Here is a 21,954-nt window from a genome sequence, read left to right on the forward strand (position 1 = left end):
CACATCTCCGAGTCAGAGAATTCAACAGTGTTAGTGAGTACAGGTCGAACGTACTCGTGATTTACTGTTGCGCGTGCGCATTAGTCCATTTTGATTATTTATTTATGTTTTGCTTCGTAGTCTGGCACTGGGGATTCCCCAGCGTGACAAAAACAACTCAGCTCTTCACATGTCGACTGTTCCCCTTCACGCCTTGCATTGCTCATATACTCCGCGCCTGGAGGAGCACACCCCGCTAACCGGATATCTCGACTCCAAACACGGATATCTTCGCTCTCCTCTCGCGTCCGCGATGTGCGTCGAAACTTTGACAAGCGCCTGCGAAACACGTCACAGGCGAGCAACGGAAGACTTTGAGCATCGTCGTTAGTCGTCCTGTGGCATGAAAGGCACCAGTTCTCGCCCACGACTCTTTCCACAAACGGGGGGCTCTTCGTCCTCGGAGACCCGGTCTCCGGCGGCAGCCACCAGCCTTTGAATTATATCAGGAAATTAGTCGCGGACGAACCGGGGATACCCACGATGGCCAGCGGAAACTATGGCAAAGATGAGTTTCTGGAGGAGAGTCGCGTGGACTCCGGCATTAACTCTTACTGTTCCTCACTGAAGTCCGAGGAGCGCGTTACCGAGATGACCGGGCAGAAGGACACGTTTGCAACCGTTGAAGAACGCTTGGATTCGGCATACGGGTCGTCGTCGCTGACGGTGGAGAGCTTAGCAGAAATAGTCGAGGGTATCACGTTGGACATCGAGGAACCACCAGCGACCAGCTGTGGACACTCAGAACAGGAGGAGAACATCATCACATCCATTACGGAAGATGGAGATACGTAAGTGAACGTTTAAGAAAAAGTTTACAGGCGACGTTCACTCGATACTTGAACCGTTTTACCTTAAACTGTTTGTTTTGGTGCATTTCCAATTGATGGTGGTTTTGTGTTTTTTTCTCTTTTTGTTAGGAGCCAAAATTAGCATTATGGGTGAACTTCCATGTTTTGCAGAGGTGGGCCATTCACAGGCTATCTCTATTCAATGGTTTTAATGATTAGGCCACAGCTCTCGAAGGCACACAGCCAGCCCACAAATACTTCATTTGAAACGTTTTTTAGCTGTGGTTTTTTCTTTGTTAAATACACACCAATGGTGGTGTTTATTGGAGGCTGTGACTGAAAATGGCGTTTCAATCAATCTCAATAAGAAACTTGTACCACTCTTATGATGTATCATCCGCCACTCATTCTAAACTATATCAGCTATGTATAGGATTCCTTAAGCATGTATACTGAAAAGAACATTGAGTTTGCCTGTGATGCCTGTATTGTAGGGGGAATTCATATATTTACTCAACTTGTCATGCGTGCAGACAGACGGCTGTGAGGCTCTTGAGTGAGAAAACAGAAGTGAAAGAGGGAGGCCTGGACTTCCCCATTCGGCATAGACAAAGCATGCGCTGTGAGGGCGGCTTGACTGTTTTTTATCCAAGAAACTTGTTCCTCAGGATAGACAGTGCTCGTTCTGTTTTTTAACGATTATTATTATTAGTAGATGTAATTCGGTTTTTGCCATCCCACAAGATGGAGTCTTGTCACAGTATCATTTTGCCACTCTGCACCTTTTTTTAAATTGACCACACTCAGCGTTATCATCTCACGAAAGCCTCGTGTGCATGTAATCGTTGTTGCCATGTCACCAGTGGGCCTCGATTGACATCGCAGGCTCGGTATTCAACCAGTCAATGAAGTAGCAGAATTGTTTGCCGTGCCCCTGACCTCTTTTTATTTACGCCTGATGCTCGTCGGTTATGATACCAGGCTATTTCACTCACACGTATTGTCAATATTCGCAAAGGGGAAGGAGACTCATGATACAAACTCATACAAACGCGCTGCAGCTCACATTCAAAACCATGCTTTGTCACTGCTTTATTTCCTGTATATGATAGCTGTCCATGTTAAACTTTGTTCCAGCTTCAGCTGTTGTTAAAGCGGTATATAAAACAATCTGTATTGTAAGTCCAAATGAAGCCCGAAAGCTTGGTTCCATTTCCTGTCTTTTGATCACAACGCTAGTATTAATTTGCTACAACTTTCCTTTCGGGGTTTGAGGTTAATGTTTTGTGTTTCTTTTTGTTTCTGCCATCACATGTTATTTTCCCTCCTCTGTATTCTAAAATGAGTACATTTAACAAGTCATTTGTAGCTGCTGTCTGATTTATTTATTTATTTATTTATTTATTTATTTATTTGCTACTTGTTTAGAGTCCTGCACCTGGCCATCATCCATGAGGACACACTAATTGCAAAACAGTTGATCCAACTATTCCCAAAAGATGTCCTGGACATCCAGAACTATTTGTATCAGGTAAGTTATTTTCTTGGCTGTACTCCTTATCAACCATAGAAACTGTCATTGGGTGTCTGCTGTGTTAACATGTGGATTGTGCAAGTATTTATTTATTTTTGTTAACTATTTACTTCCAGAGAACTATTAATTCTTTAATATACAGTCAGGTCCAGCCTCCCTTTGGGATGTCCCTGTAGGTACTTCCAGTGTTGGCTCACTAGTGACTTTCAGTGGAAACTCCCGTGCTCTTCCTCAGCAGAAAAAGAACTGTGGCAAGCTGTGCGGTGACTTGTTTGAAGGCTAACAAGGCTGCGTATTCTGTCTGTTGGCTATAGTCGAGGCCAAATTGAAAATGGAGCAACGTGACATAAGTTGTCAGTTGAAAACCTCAGAGGAGGCGAAGTTCATGCTCGGCAATGAGTCACTTAGGGCCTCTTCTTTCACCCTAGTCCACTTTGCTTGCCCAATTTCCTCTTGGTAGTCATTTGAAGACATTCTAACATTTGTTCACAGAAACAAAATCAGCCTACGTGTTCCTTTTTTTTAAATCACCGCCCACGCACATTGCCTAGTAGGTATGGTGTCTTCACTGCATGATACTTCATGCTTTTGATTTTGGAGCCCGTTGTTAGCACACTTCAAGGTCAATAAATAAATAAATAAATAAATAAATAAATAAAGTTGTACATTCGTAAATAAACAAATTCGTAAATAAATAACTTCAGAAATAAAAAAATATCTTAAATACATACATTCCTAAATACTGTACGTAAATTCATAAATACATAAATTTGTAAATGCTTAAATTCGTAAATACATGAATTCATAAATACATGAATTCGTGAATACAAAAATTTGTAAATACATAAATACGCGAACACACAAACACAAATAAATTAATAAATTATTAAATTTATAAATGAGAGAGATAAGTAAATAATAAATTAATCAGTAGATAACTAAGTTAATAAGTAAGTAAATAAGTAAGTAAATAAGCAAATAATAAATAAGTACGTAAATATATAATATATAAATAATAGTATTAATATATAAATAATAGCGAAGTAAATAAGCAAACAAGTAAGTAAATAGGTAAACAAGTAAATAATAAATAAGTAAATAATGAACAAATAAGTAAACGAGTAAGTAAATCAGTAAATAAATATAAATAACAAATATAAATAATGAATAATCAATAAACACATAATTATTAAGTAAGTAAATAAGCAAGTAAATAAGCAAATAATAACTGAATAAGTGAATAAGTAAACAAGTAAAAAATAAGTAAATAATGAATAAGTAAATAAGTAAACACATAAGTAAATAATAAATACATGACAAGTAAATATTAATAAGTAAACGAGTCAGTAATAAGTAAATAAATGTAAATAATAAATATAAATAAATAAACAATTACAAAATAATAATACATTTCATTTTTAAGCGCCTTTCAAAACTCTCAAGGTCACTTATAAATACATACTCAATAAGTAAGTAAATAAGCAAGTAAATAAGAAAATAATAAGTAAATAAGTAAACAAGTAAGCAAATAAATAAGTAGATAAATAATAAATAACAAGTAAATAATAAGAAAATAAATAATTAATAAATATAAATAATAAATAAACACTAAAAAATAAAAATAAATAAGTAAATAAGTACATACATATATACAAACATGTGTGCATGCACACATACATACATACATACATACATACATACATACATACATACATACATACATACATACATACATACATGCACATACATACATACATACATACATACATACATACATACATACATACATACATACATACATACATACATACATACATACATACATACATACATACATACACACACACACACATAAATACATACATAAATCGATGAAAAGGTTTCTTCAGCCGTCATCTGCACTTCTTTGAAGGTGTCAGACGTTTCGCTTCTTAGCCAAGAAACTTCGTCAGCAAACATACATAAACCTTCCCTGTATTTCACACGTGTGTCCAATGGCTGCTAGTTTGAATTGTAAACCACGTCAGATGTATCCCATATATGGCTTGTTTGTGCAGAGTCCTTTGCACCTCGCTACCTACTTGAACCTGACCGACGTCGTCAAGAGTCTCGTGGCCAAAAGCGTCAGCGTTGAGCTGCAGGACCGGGATGGAAACACGGCGCTGCACGTGGCCTGCCGTCACGGCTTGACCGTTTGTGCCACAGAGATGACCAGTGAAATGTCCCCTAGTAAGCTGACACTCGTCCTGGAAACCCAAAACTGGAAAGGTGAGGTCGAAACACTCAACTGCTTCAAATTCTCACCATTCCCGTCCATCTTTTTTTTTTAACAAATTAACTTGTGATACGGTCACTGTTTATTTTTTTCCCTTATTTTGTATTACAGTGATACATTGGCTTACGAACTTAATTGGTTCCCAGACATAGTGTCTAAGACGAACATTGTGTATTCCAAAAATTAATTTCTCATAGGAAACCATTAAAATAATAATAATCCGTTCCCAGGTCCCCATAAAACATAATTTTCTACTTTCTAATTTTCTGAGCCTTAAAACTACACAAAACATACCTTATTTTATGTATAATAAATGTGCTATGGTATTATAATTAAAGAAATAAACTGTACTATATAATAAAGTCGTTTTATTTCCCTTTGTGATGGTCGTTGATGGCTTGATGGAATGGAGTGGTCGGTTTCCTCAGCATTAAACACTTGATGAGGAACGTAGCCTTCTTCTTTCACCATCTTGAGGAATGATCCCTTGTAGCCTTGTAGGTGCTTTCTCTGTGATAATTGTATCTAGTTCTTCATCAATTGTGTTCTGTTTAGCTGGGTTGATAGCTTTTTGCATCAAGTGTACAGACAGGTTATTTATGGAGCCTGATTTTAACTTTGCAGTCTACACTCGAGTGTAGACTGTCCAAATTCACTGTTTTCTATCAATTTTGTCACTCTCTGTCGTCTGCCTGTCTCTTTAATGTTTAAACCACCTGCCCTCACTGCTGCGTTCTTGACCAATCACGTGGCTTTAAGCGAAGACTGGGGGCGGAGAATAGAGGACAAAAAAATGTCGCCAGCCATTTTCTTTTTTGGAGAATGGCTTCACTCTCTCTCTGTCTGTAACCCCCCCACCTCACTGCTATGTTCTCGACCAATCACGTAGCTTTAACCGGCGACCGGGGGCGGGGAATAGAGGACCAAAACAAGCCAGCTGCCATTTTCTTTTAGGAGAACGGGCTCGTTTGCGAACGAGACATTACTCATTGTGGCAGCTCCGTGTGTATCCCGAAAAATAGTTCGTATGCCAAGGTAAAATTCTCATAAATTTAACGTTCGTAAACCAAGGGGTTCATAAACCGAGGTATCACTGTATTTTGGAAAACCAATTACGTCTCCCATTCAGTATCTCTCACCACAAAAATCCACTCGCAGGTCTTGCCTGTCTTCACTTGGCAGCACTGAGCAGGCAACACCAGATTATGAAACTGTTGATGGCAAAGGGCGCAGACCTAAATATCAAGGTTCGTGTCATCACTGTGTCGTTTGCATGCTACGATTGCTACGTGTCGATCTGTTTGGGTTTTTTTTTTGCGGTTTGGACAATCTCAAAACAAGCGGCAACTTATATTCTTCTTGTCGTTACGTCAGCAAGGAATGATGATTTGTGACGCATTCCTTTCCTTTAGTTTTAATGACAACAAAAAGATGAGGCTGTCATCATTGATCCAAATAATGTTTGTTTTATATTCTTGAACAAAAACCAAGGCTCATCAAAAAGTGTAAAGTGTAGAGTAGAGAGTAAAAGTAAAAAAGTGAGTGAGTGAACGTAACTTCGACACTGGCCTTTTATACTAACACGAAACACAATATGAACATGCTCTTAACACGTTCTGATCACGTTCATAACACGATGTGATCACATGACTTGAGATGGTGACTTTAGACGATTCGATCAGGTGAATTCAGATGATCCGATCAGGTGAATTCAGATGATTTGATTAGGTGAATTCAGACGAGTTGTTGTTCCATGCCTTACTGCAGTGTCTGAAACTCATGACAAAAAGTGAGCGGATACCAGAGAAACTTTTCAGAGTTGTCTGCCCCAACCATGAAGTTGCCTGTCCCATTTTCACAATTTGAAACAAAATGACACGACTAATCGCAAAAAAACCAACATTGTTGCAAAGTATAAAGTTTTTTTTTTTTATTAAGGAAGTACCTACCACAAATGCGCCCTTGCTTAATTTATAATAAATATCCCTTGCTGAAGATTTTTCTCCAGTTGTCGTTTGTCGTTTGAATTGCGTTGTCTGCTCAATGCCACGTGGCCTCCTCTTTCTAAGCGGCTTTCAAAACTCTCAAGTACACTTTACAGTTACGGCATAGTCCGAAGCACGAAACAGGCTTCTGATTGGCTGCCGTGCCAAGTATGCATTTGTGTGTGCTTCGGGCTATACCGTGACTGTAAAGTGTACTTGAAAGTTTTGAAAGGCGCTTAGAAAGAGGAGTCCACGTGGCTTGAAGTGGTTTGTTTGTAGCTTTTGCTTTATTGAATAAAACAAACGTTTGATTAGAAATAATATATATATATATATATATATATATATATATATATATATATATATATATATATATATATATATATATATATATATATATTTTTTTTTTCTTTTTTTCTTGAAGAAGTTGTCGGCCACCCGGGCCAAGATGTTTTGAAAGTTGTACGCCCGACGTAAAAGTTGTACGCTTCGGGCCTCCGGGCAGATGTTATTTCAAACACTGCTTACTGTCTTCCAAATGCTGTTTATGTCAACATGGCATGGCCTTTTTTTCACAGACTAAAGCAGTTTCTGAAATAACTACAGCCCGGGGCGTGCAACTTTTACGTCGGGCGTACAACTTCTAAAACGTCTCCGCCCGGTTGGCTGAGAACTTTTTCAAGGAAAAAAGAAACAAAGATTTTTTTTCATTTCGGTTCGTTTGGCAATTTGCATACTCGGCAGCCAATCAGAAGCCTGCATCAAATAACTTAGTGCTTCCGGACTTTCCCGAGCGTCATAGCCCCAGAAGAAAGATTCAAAAGAAGCTAACAAAATTTATGCCGCTACAAAACTTACATTAAAAGCATCGCGGAAAGAGGAGTTCACGTGGCTTGTAGCAGACGACGCAACGAAAACATTGCATTGTGCAACATGGCGAACAGTGTACAGACAAACGCCAACTGTTACAAGCTCGCTTGGCCTCGTTGGTATAAAGAAAGTTGCTGGGTGAAGGTCGGTGCTTTGGCGGACTTCATTTTAGCATGCCGGCTAGCAGCGCGGAAGCCATCTTGTTCCGGTTCATGTTAGCGTTGCCGTCGGCGTCCATGCCAGCGCTGTTAGTAGTGTCACGGTGAGCGTACCTGCTGTCTGATACTCGTGCAGCATGTGCAGCTGAACTTCTCCTGCCAGCTAGCTAGCTAGCTAACCAGCCAGATAGCTAGTAGTTTAGCGATAGCATGACGTGACCAAGGACAAAAATAATAATAATAATAATTAAAAAACAAAATGGAGTTGTGGCATGTTTTACTTTACAACCAATTCCATACCAAGCAATTCTTTATGCCGCCACCTCGGCACAGGAGGGAACTAGCGGCAAAACGGCGCTCCATCTGGCTGTGGAAATTCACGATACCACCTCGGTGAAGCTGCTTCTCAACGGTGGCGCCAACGTGGACGCCGCCATGTTCAACGGCTGCACGCCGCTTCATCTCGCTGTGGGGCGGCAAGACGCAGCCATCGCCAATCTCCTCTGCCAATCCGGCGCCGACACCATGCTGCGCAATGTGGAGGATGAGACCGCGTTGGACTTAGCCGATGGCAACAACGATGTAAGATGTCGTAACGATAAGCTGCAAATGATTTCTGATATTGGTGTTCCTCTAGATGATTTTTTTTTATCTTTCAGATTCTGGCTCTCTTTCCGTTTGATGACATTCAAATTTCGGGGAGGTCAGTGGTTGGTGTGAATTTTTGAGCTGCTGTATGGAGCTGCATCATATGCTCACGAAGATCAACTGCATGTTGGCAGCAATCTGTCATTAGCAAAACTGTCTCTGAACTGTACTATTTGTATTACTTTGTTATTGAATCTGTATTTATATGTTCTATAGGCATCAATTAAACTTTGTGGGATTCAGGCATCATTCTGCTTTGACTTGAACCCTGAAAATAATACTCTGTTCCTGACGGTCATGTTTTTATCAAGACAGACATGAAAAAGTATTCAAAGATCTACCTCTTTCTCATCAACACTTACAATAACTTGTAATCAAAATATGAAATGGCTTTTGCCCTGTCTTCTAAATTTCACCAGAGCTGATTTTTTTGGCTGTTTTTTTCAGCTTTTTGTTATAAAACTGCATGATTCCACTTGGAAGTGTTATCTGTGATATCACATTCTTTCAAGTTTTTGCTTCACTGATCGGTGTTACAATAATTGCATTGGTCGTATTAGTTAATGACAGTCGTTTCACGCTCATGAATTTTATAATAAAATTGTTTTAAAATATGATTGCATCCCATCACTTTTGTGCAAATGGGATTCTATGACAAACCACTGTTTTCAAGACTCATCACAATATGAGGTTGGTGCCTGTCGTGGCGGCAACCCCCGTAATCGCTGGTGGACGCCGGTAGTAAGGGATGCCGTAAAGCTGAAGGAGTCGTCCTACCGGGCCTATATGGACTGTGGGACCCGTGAGACAGCTGACAGGTATCGATTAGCCAAGCGGAATGCAGCCGTGGTGGTCGCCGAGGCAAAAACACGGGCATGGGAAGAGTTCGGTGAGGCCATGGAAGCCGACTTCCGGAACGCTATGAGGAAATTCTGGTCCACCATCCGGCGTCTCAGATAAGCGGCAGAAGATGGATGGATGGATGGAGCTTTGTCGCCATCTTCTGCCTCTTTTTGGTGCTACACGAAGTTTTCAGACCAAAGTACAGCAAAATGCATTGACGTGATTGAAGGACTGCTACAATGTGTCCTTTTTTCGGTCAGAGGCGTTCCTTCAGTGACGTAACGTGAGGACTCCTCACCAACTCAAAAACAAGACTTCTGGAATATTTAGCGCGATCTTAAAACGTAAAGTCAAAGTCAGCTTTATTGTCAAATATGCTAGTATGCATGACATACAGCACAGATGAAATTACTGTCCTCTCGGACCCAGCATTCAAGGCACTTATAATGACTTTAACAAACATAATAAATATGAAAACGCCAATTTGCCGGGAGAGGGGAGCCGCTGCATGTTCACGCGCCGCCATCTTGGGAAAAACAAAAATAAATAATATGGCAACACAAAGACACAGAGAGTCATTCATTCTTCAGGACTTGCTGTTCCCTCTTTGTGATGACATGAAGCAGTTCTAGATGAAAGAGGAAAGGATCAAAGCATCCATTTCAGCAGTGGATGAGGGACGTCATGGTGGAATTTGCACATCTACTACAAGCTAAATGTTGAAAGCAAACACGAAGCTGTAGCATCCATTGACAAAAAGACATTGTCTCACATCTCCTGTCCTACATAAATCCGCTTCAATTCCAAGCCGCGACAGTTCTACATACGCATCGGTGCTCTGCGCTGACGCTCCTTTCTTATCGCGGGCTCCTCAAGCCATGCATCCATCCAACCGCAGATTGTCCAACAGCACCGACCTTTCCGCTGAACAAAGCGGGGCTTTGAAGTATGCTGCCCATTACATGCGCAAAAAAGCACAATGGCCCCAGAGCTGTCCAGCGATGACAGTCAAATAGCACGACATTCCTCCCACTCAAAAACAGTACTGGCATATTCATGCTGCCGAAATCCGCAACCGCTCAACACAGTCTCCTCCTTGATGATTGTTGTGGCCAAAAATGCTGAAAAACAATCCGTATCCGTTCCACACGACGCACAACACCACAAAGTGACAAAAGAAAGTAAAAGTAAAATGTAGCTATAAGCGGTGGAATCTTTGTAAAATACGCTCAGTAGAAGTGATTTGAAGCCATTTTACAAATTATGGACACAACTTGTCCGGAGACATTGGTTGTCCTTTGAGTCATTTTTATTGGTGTTTTGCGTTTGACTAAAATATTAGCCTGTGTGATTTAGGTATTTTAGATGCTATTAAACGTTTTTCTGGTGAAACAAAAAAATGGGTCGGTTGTCCTTTAAATTGTATGCGTTATCGACGATCTCATCCGTTACGGAGACTAACCATGTCAGCCTAGAGATGCAACGTTGCAATCACGCCTCCGCGGTACCAGGGGGCGCTAGTTAAATTTAGGTTCATCCGCAAATGTTGTGAAGAAGAGGAAAGCGCCTTTCCTGTTGGACTCAACGCTTCGGCTTTTCATCCTAAATTGAAGCTAGAAGCCAGTCTCGAAGGAAACACATCCTAGGTAACCTGCGTCTTCCCAACAAGCCGACTTGATGCATCGTTTCTGCTTTTGATTGTGTCGCCGCCGCTGCGCCAGGTGCCTGCAAGAAAATGTCATCTTTTTCACAAAGGTAATGTTGGACTCATGGAGCAAACGTTGAAATAAGCAACGACGACCGGTCACCAATGCAAAGTTGAGACCAAGTGTTCTGCTCCGTTGACGAGCGAAATGAAATACATTTCTTTTGGGTTTTTCGGTAACTCGTTGTACTCCTCGGTGGCCTGTGTTATATTTCCACTGCTGTCCAATTTGCGATGATGGTAACTTTCATGTGACGACGAATCCACCCAATAAGGCTTGTCAAGGCAATGTTTTAACATTTATCGGTGATCTAAATTGGAGAGTATGGGGTGTTGGTGCTGCAATTTCTCAAAAATACTGAACGAGCAAGTTTAGACGCCCAGTATTTCCACACTTGAATCAGAACATCCTATCCGTATGTAAAATGAATGTGTTGTCGGTGTCTTCACGAGTCAATCAGGCTTGAGTCTTCAAAACAATAATTGTATTCATTTAATTTTTAGGATACTAAAAACAGGTCGCAGTGACCCAAACAAATTTTGCTAACTAACTTTCCGTATGTTGCTAAAGTTTGTCAAAACGTGTCGCTAAATCAAACGTTTTTAAATGGCGACATAAATCAATAGCATACGTGTATCTTGGGAAATGCATGCACTTTTGTACTATTTTTCCATTCTTGTTTCCAGGCTGTTCTTTCCTTGTGTTTTGCAAATTTCATCTTGGCTCCAATATAATAACTTTGTATCACTTTTCCTCTCTGAATGCTACAAAATAAACATAGGCTACAATTAAACTCTTACTAGTTTAACACCATCCAAGGCTTAAACAGGTACCACAAGCTGTTCAAGTCTGTAAAGTCACTCGCCAACCTGTGCACAACATTCCTGCATGCAATTAACTGCTTGTTCGGGTTGAGGTTCTCCTTCACTGGGACCCTGGCAGTCCAAGCCACAGGCCAGTCTCGCACAAAGACGTACTGTGTGAGTCAGACATGGCGACCTCACCCGCGAGTGGGATCCGATCCCTCTGCCACGGAGGCAAAGTGGCATACCTTCTACATTCATGTCCAGTGAGTGAGAGCGTCACTCACTGATGTGCTGGACTCATCCATGCCTTCTAATCTGAGCTGAAAAATACTGAATGGAAAACTTGTATCTACAGTATTTCTAAGCAATAGCTCTGTAAAGCTCCAGCAGACGTTTAAACAGCTTCTTCCCCCAAGCCATTAACTCTTTGAACTCTTTCAACAGTAGCCCAAATGGAACTGTATAGTGCCACTTAGCAATTTTTTGATGATGATACTAGTGCAGCGTGTTCTACCGGAAACAAATTCCTTGTGTGTTCTACATACTTGGCAATAAAGATGATTCTAATTCTGGGGGTAAAAATCATCTTTCTTGGTGACGGTTGTCCAATTGAATCAGTGACGTGCGGTGAGGTTCATGGCTGGTGAGGCACTGACGTCACCGATCGTCTCTACTTAGCATTTGAACGGTAAATGTGAAAATTCAGCGATTTTGAAAAAAAATCCTAAAACGGTGAAGTTAAATGGACAAGAACTTTAAAGTACAAATCACTAACTGTTTAATTTATTTTTTCATTTGATATTTCCATGACAGCTTTCCATGATGACAGGTGAGGCACTGCCTCACCTGCCTCCACTGACTGCACGTCACTGAATTGAATAGTCATCGACTTTAAAATGGTTCACGGTTGTACAGTGATACCTCCGCTGACAAACGCTTTGCTCATCAAAATCAGAATCAGAGAGGACAGTAATTTCATCTGTGCTGTTTGTCATGCATATTAGCATATTTGCACATATATAGCATATAGCACATTACATCACAAACAGAACTTCAAAGTCCTTTAAGATGCTTTATGGTAATAAAGCATCTTAAATAATAATAATAATAATAATAATACATTACATTTTAAGTGCCTTGCAAATCTCCCAAGGACACTTTACAGTCACAGACAAGCATTGGTACTATAATAAATAAAATACAATCACAAATAGAATGCAATAAATAAAATACAATTATAAATAGAAACGAGAGAGAACTACACAAAAAAAATGCAATTTTAAATAGGTGGGTTTTGAGATGGGACTTGTAGGTGGGAAGAGAATCGATGTTACGAATGTTGGAAGGAAGTGAGTTCCAAAGTTTGGGGGCAGATAACCTTGAGAGGTTAACACGCTGCCGAGATTTGGGGTGGTACCAATAGGCTAGGAGTCCAAGATGGCGCCCGAGTAGGCAGCTGTCAGCAAGTGCTCCCATGAGCCTTGCTTTTTTTTTGTTGTTTTTGTCTTGTTTTGTGTTTTATTTTGTCACTTTGTGTTGTTGTGCATCATGTGGAACGGATACAGATTGTTTTTCAGCATTTTTGGCCACTACATTCATCAAGGAGGAGACTGTGCTGAGCGGTTGCGCCTTTTCGACAGTAATAATATGCCAGTGCTGTTTTTGAATGGGTGGAATGTGCTTTTTTGCGCCTGTAATGGGCAGCATCTTCACAGCCCCGCTTTGTTCAGCGGAAAGGTCGGTGCTGTTGGACAGTCTGCGGTTGGATGATTGCATGGCTTGAGGAGCCCACGATAAGAAGAAAGGAGCGTCAGCGCAGAGCGCCAATGCGTATGTGGAACTGTCGCGGCTTGGAATTGAAGCGGATTTATGTAGGACAGGAGATGTGAGACAATCTTTTTTCGGCAATGGATGCTACATTTGCGTGTTTGCTTTCAACATTTAGCTCGTAGTCGACGTGCACATTCCACCATGATGTCCCTGATCCACTGCCGAAATGGATGCTTTGATCCTTTCCTCTTTCATCTAGAACTGCTTCGTGTAACAAAGAGGGTACAGAACGTGCTTAAGAATGACTGACTCTCTGTGTCTGTGACTTTGTGATGTCATGTTATTTGTTATGTAGTTTATTTTGTTCTTTTGACTTCAAGACGGCGCCACGAGAGTGGCTACCTTTCCAGCAGCTCCTGTATTTTGTTTTTCTACTTTCATGCCTTTCATAACTTTGCTGCTATGAAATTTCTCCACTGTGAGACTAATAAAGGCAAATACAATCCAATGAATAAATGTAAATACTACAGTGTTTAATTTTTATGTGACTGTAAAACGGCGTCCGTTTCAAAGGTTCTTTCATAACTTCTTGACGTTTTCAAACCTCAAGGATACTTTTGCTATTATGAGACCAAAAAAAGACCCCACCACAGGCTAGTGTTAAGCCGAAGAAGACACAAAAGAAAATTACGGTCGAGCACAAGAAGGAGATCATCGAAAAACACGAACGAGGTGTACGTTTGTGTGACTTAGTGTCCTAGTACCATTTCGCTAAGTCAACTGTTGCTCCGTGTGGCTCAGGTTGTTTCTGTGTTGTCTAAGCAACGGTCTCAGGCAATAGAAGAGGTTGAAAAACTTCTGTTTATTTGGATTAACGAAAAGACGCTAGCAGGGGAGAGTGTGTGAGGCTATTATCGCCGAAAAAGCACGGCAACTTCACTCGGATATCATCAAGAGGCAACTACATCAATGACCATCACAAAGGTAAATAAAATGACTTTATTGTACACTACAGTAGCGAAAAAAAAATAGATCATTTGAAAGGGGAGTAAAAGAAGCTATTTTCATAAAACAACAAAATCCTTCACTGAACCGCCATGGTGGGTTTAGGTTCAATTTGGATCAGAATTTGGAACAGACTCCTTAGGCAACATAGGTTTAGTTATGCTGATGAGGTGATACCAGAGCAAATGGGGCAATCAAGCCAGGTGTAGACCTCATACTCAGGCAGAACAATAGAAGTAATCAGTCAGGACAATAGAAGTAATCAGTCAGGACTATAGAAGTAATCAGTGGAGCCGGAGGGAGTAGTCCTCTGCTCCCCCCACCGCCACGTCTGGACAGAGGGGATATATAATTTATATATATATATATATATATATATATATATATATATATATATATATATATATATATATATATATATATATATATATATATATATAAAGAAGTAACTGTGAGATTAATAAAGGCAAATCCAATATATATCGGGCCGAAACTACCAGCAAAAGACTTTAGTTCGCTGACGAAGCATCTTGGATAAGAAGCGAAACGTCCGACACCTTCAAAGAAGTACAAATAACTGCTGAAGAAACCTTTTCATCGATGGACCACTCGTATTATGCAGTGCAGTTTATTTCTTTAATTACAATACAATAGCACATTTATTATACATAAAATAAGATATTTTTTGTGTAGTTCTAAGACTTATTTCGTTAAAAAAATGTTTGATGGGGATCCGGGAACTGATTATTCTCATTTTGATGGTTTATTATGGAAAATAAATGTTCGGAAGACGAACTTTTCACCTCACACACACATTTTCTGGGAACCAATTATGTTCGTGAGCTGAGGTATCACTGTAATTACCCAGATGGATTTGCTGACGTTTTTTGTTCCTCCTTCCACTTTTCTCATAAATTATAGAATGTTCTTGCTCTTTTAATTGAGAATTTTGCCTTTTCTGTGATCACCTTACAGGGTTTGTCTTGCCCTGGTGTTGCTCATCTTCCCATCTGTGGTGACCACGCAAGAAGAGTCCCCCTTACAGGACAGCTGGCGTGATGTGTGGCTGTTTCGCTTCCTGGTCAATGTCCTGGGATACTCAACCATAATTATCCCCGGCTACCTCCTCATCCGCTACTTCAAGCGTACCAATTACTTAGACACGGGTGTGTCTCTTTATTTGTGGCGTGCTGTGATTCTTTTTTTGCTAGATTTCAACACCTAATGCAGATTTATTCATTTTTTTCTCAGGTAGTGGCGTCTTTTATCCGGTTATAAAGGCCTGTGTGCTTGGAACGGAAGCAAAGTCAAGCCTGCTGGACGACATGTCGGTTTCATCCAGGAACGAGGGGGATTCGCGCTCGACGTTGGCACAGGCTGTTCGCTTGATCTTTTGTGCTGCTGGACTTCAGGTGAGGATCTTCCCATTTTGTACACAAGGATATTTTATTAAGGTTGGAAAAAAAACCAGCCGGTTAGGATCCTGCAATCTGTGTGCTTCTTGTTTGCTTGGATACAGGGAGGACTGTTTAATATTTGTTTTAAAAGGCAGTTTGGTTGCATGTCTTGACAACGACACCTTCACAAACTGAAATCAGTTCCTCATAGATCAACAATATTTTTTCATGTTTCTTGAGATGTCATTATTCCATATTACACACTGAACATAGGTCCACACAATATAATTCCAATATACAGTAATCCCTTGCTACTTCGCGGTTCGATTATCACATAATAATAAGAATAATGAATCCTCCACTCCTTTTGGATAGACAGTAATCCCTCGTTTATCACTGTTCATGCGGACCAGGACCACCCGCGATAGACAAAAAAAACAGCAATAATAATAATAATAATAATAATAATAATAATATACATTTCATTTCTAAGCGCCTTTCAAAACTCTCAAGGTCACTTTACAGTCACGGGATAAGTTTTTCTGTGGGTGAGCAGTGAGCAGCACTTTACTGTATATATATATATATATATATATATATATATATATTTTTTTTTTTTAACCCCTAAAATGAACCAGATGTGTCTTTTTTTAAATAATAATAATAATACATTTAATTTAGAAGCGCCTTTCAAAACTCTGAAGGACACTTAACAGTCACAGGATAAGAACAAAATACTATGCGGGTGAGCAGCGGCAGCCAGACGCACCAGCGTTCACTCAACCCGGAAGTAACGCACACACATTAAACTCAGAATTCTGACCTAATTCCGACTTTTAACTCAGAATTCTGACTTTTAACTCAGAATTCTGACCTAATTCTGACTTTTAACTCTGAATTCCGATTTTTAACTCAGAATTCCGATTTTTAACTCAGAATTCCCACTTTTAACTCTGAATTCCAACTTTTAACGTAGAATTCCGACTTTTAACTCTAAATCCCGATTTTTAACTGAATTCCGATTTTAAACTCTGAATTCCCACTTTTAACTCTGAATTCTGACTTTTAACTCAAAATTCCGACTTTTAACTCAAAATTCCGACTTTTAACTCAGAATTCCGACTTTTAACTCAAAATTCCGACTTTTAACTCAAAATTCCGACTTTTAACTCAGAATTCCGACTTTTAACTCAAAATTCCGACTTTTAACTCAGAATTCCGACTTTTAACTCAAAATTCCGACTTTTAACTCAGAATTCCGACTTTTAACTAAAAATTCTGACTTTTGACTCTGAACTTTAATCAAATTCTTATCCTTATTTCTTTTTTCCCCCATAATGACCCAGAGGTGTCTTTTTTTTTTAATCCAAGCTCTTGCGATTTGAACCTTTGCCTTCTGCGAAATTGCAGCGTCAATACAAATTTGATTCCGAGTGCCCACCGACCTTGCCCTGATTGTCCTGTTTTGGTGTGCCAGGCGTCATTCCTGACATGGGGAGTCCTGCAGGAAAGGGTCATGACCCGATCCTACGGCGCCTCCACTCCAGAGGAGGAAGGCGAGCGCTTCAAGGACTCTCAGTTTTTGGTCTTCATGAACCGGATTTTGGCCCTGACCGTCTCGGGCCTGTGGTGCCTTCTGTTCAAACAGCCGCGCCACGGCACGCCCATGTACAAGTACTCGTTCGCCTCGCTCTCCAACATCATGAGCAGCTGGTGCCAGTACGAGGCTCTCAAGTACATCAGCTTCCCCACGCAGGTCCTTGCCAAGGCCTCCAAGGTCATCCCCGTCATGCTCATGGGTAAGATGATTTCCCAGAAGAGCTACGAGTACTGGGAGTACCTGACCGCCGCGCTTATTTCCGTGGGTGTCAGCATGTTCCTGCTGTCCGGCACATCCGGAAAACATCCTTCCACCGTCACCACCTTTAGCGGCGTGGTCATATTAGGGGGCTATATCGTTTTTGACAGTTTCACCTCTAATTGGCAAGACAACCTGTTCAAATACAAGATGTCATCCGTCCAAATGATGTTCGGGGTCAACCTGTTCTCTTGCCTTTTCACGATGGGCTCACTGCTGGAGCAAGGGGCCTTTTTTGACTCTGTGGCGTTCATGACGCGTCATTCGGAGTTCGCTTTCCACGCCGTGCTGCTCTCCGTTTGCTCGGCGTGCGGCCAGCTCTTCATTTTCTACACCATCAACCAGTTTGGCGCCGCCGTCTTCACGATCATCATGACGCTGCGGCAGGCCTTCGCCATGCTCCTCTCCTGTTTTCTTTACGGCCACGCCGTCACGCTGGTTGGCGGCCTCGGCGTCGTTGTGGTGTTCCTGGCTCTTTTTTTGCGAGTGTACGCCCGCAGTCGGATGAAGTCGGGCCGGCGCCAGGCGCTGCCGATGCCACAGAAGGTGTAGCGCTTCAGACAAAAACTGAGGACTGAGACCACGTTTTCTGTGGTGTTTTTTAATTTCCATTTTTTTTGTAAAAAATGGCTCACATCTTTTCATGTCTGTTAGGTACAGAAAGGGATTCTTTTAATTTGTCGGTCTGTGCCTCCAAGCGGCTCATGAGATTCTGTTTCACATCCTGCCTCTTCCCAGTCACGAGATGTTCTCTCCGTCCCGCCCCATCTGTAGCTTGTGTGGCCATTGCTACTTCCTCAAAAAAAAACTTCACCCAGTTTCAGGATGAACCTAAAATGCACTGAAACCTTGAGAGAAGAATTGAGTTTGACCTTCTCTAAACTTTTGAGTTTGAGACACATTTCTCAGATTCCAGTCATGGCTCAGCTGTTTTCTGGGTTTGGTCCGTGAACCGACTATGATGTCATTTCCAGTCAACAGCACGGTGGCGAAAAGTCCGTCCCCAGGCGGATGTTTCTGAATTTATTTTCCACAAATGTTAATATTGATCAAAATGTGATGTTTCGACACGTGCATAGAACATATTAGCCTTGACTCCCCCCTTTGAATAAAACCAAATTAAGTTAATTTGTATCGTTCGAACTACATTTTAGGTTCCGCGCCATGTTAAAAACAGAACACTTACGACTTGATGAGGTTGGCTGACCACTGGAACAAAATGATCAACATCATAAAAACGCCACATTTGTATATCACAGTCACCAGATGTGCTTCTCAATGTGGAAAGCAAACGGCCTTTTGTTATACAGTCATACCTCGGTTTTTTACCATAATCCGTTCCAGAAACCTATTCGAAAGCCAAAACATTTCCCACTAAAATCACTATCATCAATATCTGCTTTTTTTATTGATTGAACAATACAAACACAGCTTCTCACAATGGAACGCTACATTTTTGGGTTTACCGTTGCTGGCTATCTAGCTAGTTATCTATTTGCTATGTATTAGCTTGCTATCAATTAGTTATCTATTAGCTAGCTAGCTAACTTGATCTATTTGAGTTATTCCTAGTTGAACGGGGTCACCGTTGCTGGCTACCTAGCTAGCTATCTATTTTCTATCTGTTTGCTGTCTTTTTGCTATCTATTAGCTGTCAAACTAGCTACCTTGCTATCAATTAGTTATCTATTAGCTAGCTAGCTAACTTGATCTATTTGAGTTATTCCAGGTTGAACGGGGTCACCATTGCTGGCTACCTAGCTAGCTATCTATTTGCTATCTATTAGCTGTATAGCTAGCTAGCTATGAGTCATCTTTTAGCCAGCTAGCTAACTTGATCTATTTGAGTTATTCCCGGTTGAACGGGGTCACCGTTGCTGGCTACCTAGCTAGCTATCTATTTGCTATCTATTAGCTGTCTAACTAGCTAGCTTGCTATCAATTAGTTATCTATTAGCTAGCTAACTTGATCTATTTGAGTTATTCCCGGTAGAACGGGGTCACCGTTGCTGGCTACCTAGCTAGCTATCTATTTGCTATCTATTAGGTGTCTTAACTAGCTAGCTTGCTATCAATTGGTTATCTATTAGCTAGCTAGCTAACTTGATCTATTTGAGTTATTCCCGGTTGAGTGAACTGTAAAGTGACTTTGAGTTTTGAAAGGCGCCGAGAAATGTATTACTTTTTTTATTACATGAGAAATATCCATCGGTGACAATGAAACATTCAAAAACTGAGGTTTGACTGTATCATGAAACCGCACCATGAAATCTTGACACAGACACTCAATTGACACTTTGACAGGTCCAAACACACTTTCAACAACCAAATGCCGATTTGTCTCGCTCTCGTTTCCAGAATGTAGTTATTGTTGCCCCCCTCTGAGTGTATGTGTGCGCACTACTTTGTACCAATTATGTGCCCATGACGTGACCAAAAGAGATGCTATGAAGGACTTCATTTTGTGCTACATTGTTTTTAAAGACACTTTTTTCCCTTTTTTTAATTGTCTTCACATAGCATCGACTCCGAAAAACTGTTCATGTATCTTTCGATTTGTTTCTATGTATCATCGGTTGCACTGCTTCCTGTGTTTGGCTGACTGATTTGCGGGGAAGATCCCCGATAAACATTCAAGGGGTAGCACAGTGTAACTTCTGTGACTTATTGTAAGTGGATTGATTCATAATAAAATACTTATTCATATATCATGTTGTTCCCGTTCCTTATCAAGCTGCAAAATGTTCTGACACGGCTTCAAATGGTGAGTATTTTAAGATTATTTCTTTTAATGTGATGAATTTTTACTTCTTAACTCATTCACTGCCAGACGTGCAAAAATGTGTCCTCTGGGGTGCCAGGGTTTTTGTCATTGTCACTCGAATTCCATGACCCACAGAATATTGAGTTTCAATACAGCTTAATAAACATTAGACTCTCTTCTTTGACCAGAAAAAAAGTTAATTCCTAAATTATATGGGTCTGGAGTTATATGAGCATGAAATGAGGGCGGCTGTCCAAAGTACAATGCAATACATACATATTAGTTTATATAGCACTTTAACAAAACACAAAAACAAAACCTGAAAAAAAATTAATTCCCGAATATATTTGTGAATGGCAGTGAATGAGTTAATCAAATGAAGGAATTTGAAAGATTGACGGCGTGAAGTGTGGTGGTCTAACGTCACTATTGAGTGATAGCATCTTTTCTAGAGTTTCAAGTCGAGTCAGTTTAAGGTCACCAAAAGGCCGTCACAGGCCTCTAGTGAAACACACACACCATATTTGCGGGCTGAAAGCAATTGACAGTCAAGTTTCCATAGGTTGTATAATGTCAGCACACCATAGACTGAGCTGACCTGTATTTGATTAGAATAGCGAGTGACTATAACCTTTGAGTGAAATTTCCTCAGTTACTTAATATTCCATGTGGGAATCCCCCAAAAAATCTTAATAGCGAGGCTCATAATTTTAGCGTCAGCTCAAAATCTCCTTTGTGAAGTCTTTGGAGAAGAAAAACAGAGCGCTGGTGTGCTTTCTGGACAGAGTTCCCTCTGTATATTGATGTAGATTAAAATATGTACAAGGACATAATCCACAGCAAATATTTCCATCAGAGGTTGTACACTATGACCAAATGTATAATTTATGGGATAACAAGTGACGGTTTATCATAAATTGTACAGACGCGTCCCTACTTACGAACATTCGAGTGATGAACAACGGTCGATATGAACATTTTTGTACTTATTTAGTATTCTCTCCAGTTGTGCCTATATTTATATAGCATATATTTTATTAAATGTTTATTTTTCAACCAATACAGGTTACTTATACAAGCCTTAAACATACTTTTATATAAGCCTACCTATACAAGCATTCCTGACAAAATACCACAGAAACCACTTATGAACGAATTCCCTTTGCGAACGACCGTTCGGAATGTATCTCCTTCCTAAATTGGGGAGCGTCTGTAGTGTGTACCCCATTTCAAATGTCAAATTGTCCATTCAAAACTGCTGGATTGAGACACCAATTCATCATCCAGACCAAAACAGCTCAGGAATCACCGCTTTGCACCCAGTTTAAATCTCAAATTGCGTCCTTCCCAGTTGCGAATTTTAAAATAAAATTCATTCGTTGTAGTACAAGTTGACCCATTAAGTCATTAGTGGCTACATCTGTGTTAGGCTGTCGTACAGGAGTGGTCCGTTGACGAAAAGGCTTCTTCAGCCTTCATCTGTACTTCTTTGAAGGTGTCGGCCA

General features: G+C 40.4%; 2 protein-coding genes across 2 annotated transcripts; both read left to right on the forward strand.

The window, feature by feature from the left end:
- Positions 1-179: 179 nt before the first annotated feature.
- On the forward strand, positions 180-8,902 carry nfkbie (nuclear factor of kappa light polypeptide gene enhancer in B-cells inhibitor, epsilon). Its single transcript, XM_089022314.1, has 6 exons — positions 180-830; positions 2,259-2,361; positions 4,422-4,632; positions 5,798-5,886; positions 7,986-8,234; positions 8,312-8,902. The coding sequence occupies exons 1-6, from the start codon at positions 523-525 to the stop codon at positions 8,378-8,380; spliced, it is 1,029 nt and encodes a 342-aa protein (XP_088878440.1). The 5' UTR covers positions 180-522; the 3' UTR covers positions 8,381-8,902.
- Positions 8,903-10,708: 1,806 nt separating this feature from the next.
- slc35b2 (solute carrier family 35 member B2) lies at positions 10,709-20,391 on the forward strand. Its single transcript, XM_089022396.1, has 4 exons — positions 10,709-10,898; positions 15,406-15,596; positions 15,682-15,842; positions 17,305-20,391. Exons 1-4 carry the CDS (start codon positions 10,879-10,881, stop codon positions 18,235-18,237), a joined length of 1,305 nt encoding a protein of 434 aa, XP_088878522.1. The 5' UTR covers positions 10,709-10,878; the 3' UTR covers positions 18,238-20,391.
- The last annotated feature ends 1,563 nt before the right edge of the window (positions 20,392-21,954 follow it).

Source organism: Hippocampus bargibanti, linkage group LG19 (assembly GCF_051943395.1).
Source record: "Hippocampus bargibanti isolate YZ-2025 linkage group LG19, ASM5194339v1, whole genome shotgun sequence".
Classification (NCBI taxonomy): Eukaryota; Metazoa; Chordata; class Actinopteri; order Syngnathiformes; family Syngnathidae; genus Hippocampus; species Hippocampus bargibanti.

What these genes read in the sequence shown, in the direction of transcription:
- nfkbie (XM_089022314.1), top strand. Translation starts at nt 523, where the DNA reads ATGGCCAGCGGAAACTATGGCAAAGATGAGTTTCTGGAGGAGAGTCGC. An exon ending in GCGCAGACCTAAATATCAAG is followed by an intron (nt 5,887 to 7,985) that starts GTTCGTGTCATC and finishes ACCTCGGCACAG; the next exon opens with GAGGGAACTAGCGGCAAAAC. An exon ending in TAGCCGATGGCAACAACGAT is followed by an intron (nt 8,235 to 8,311) that starts GTAAGATGTCGT and finishes TTTATCTTTCAG; the next exon opens with ATTCTGGCTCTCTTTCCGTT.
- slc35b2 (XM_089022396.1), top strand. Translation starts at nt 10,879, where the DNA reads ATGTCATCTTTTTCACAAAG. An exon ending in ATGTCATCTTTTTCACAAAG is followed by an intron (nt 10,899 to 15,405) that starts GTAATGTTGGAC and finishes ATCACCTTACAG; the next exon opens with GGTTTGTCTTGCCCTGGTGT. An exon ending in TTTGTGCTGCTGGACTTCAG is followed by an intron (nt 15,843 to 17,304) that starts GTGAGGATCTTC and finishes TTGGTGTGCCAG; the next exon opens with GCGTCATTCCTGACATGGGG.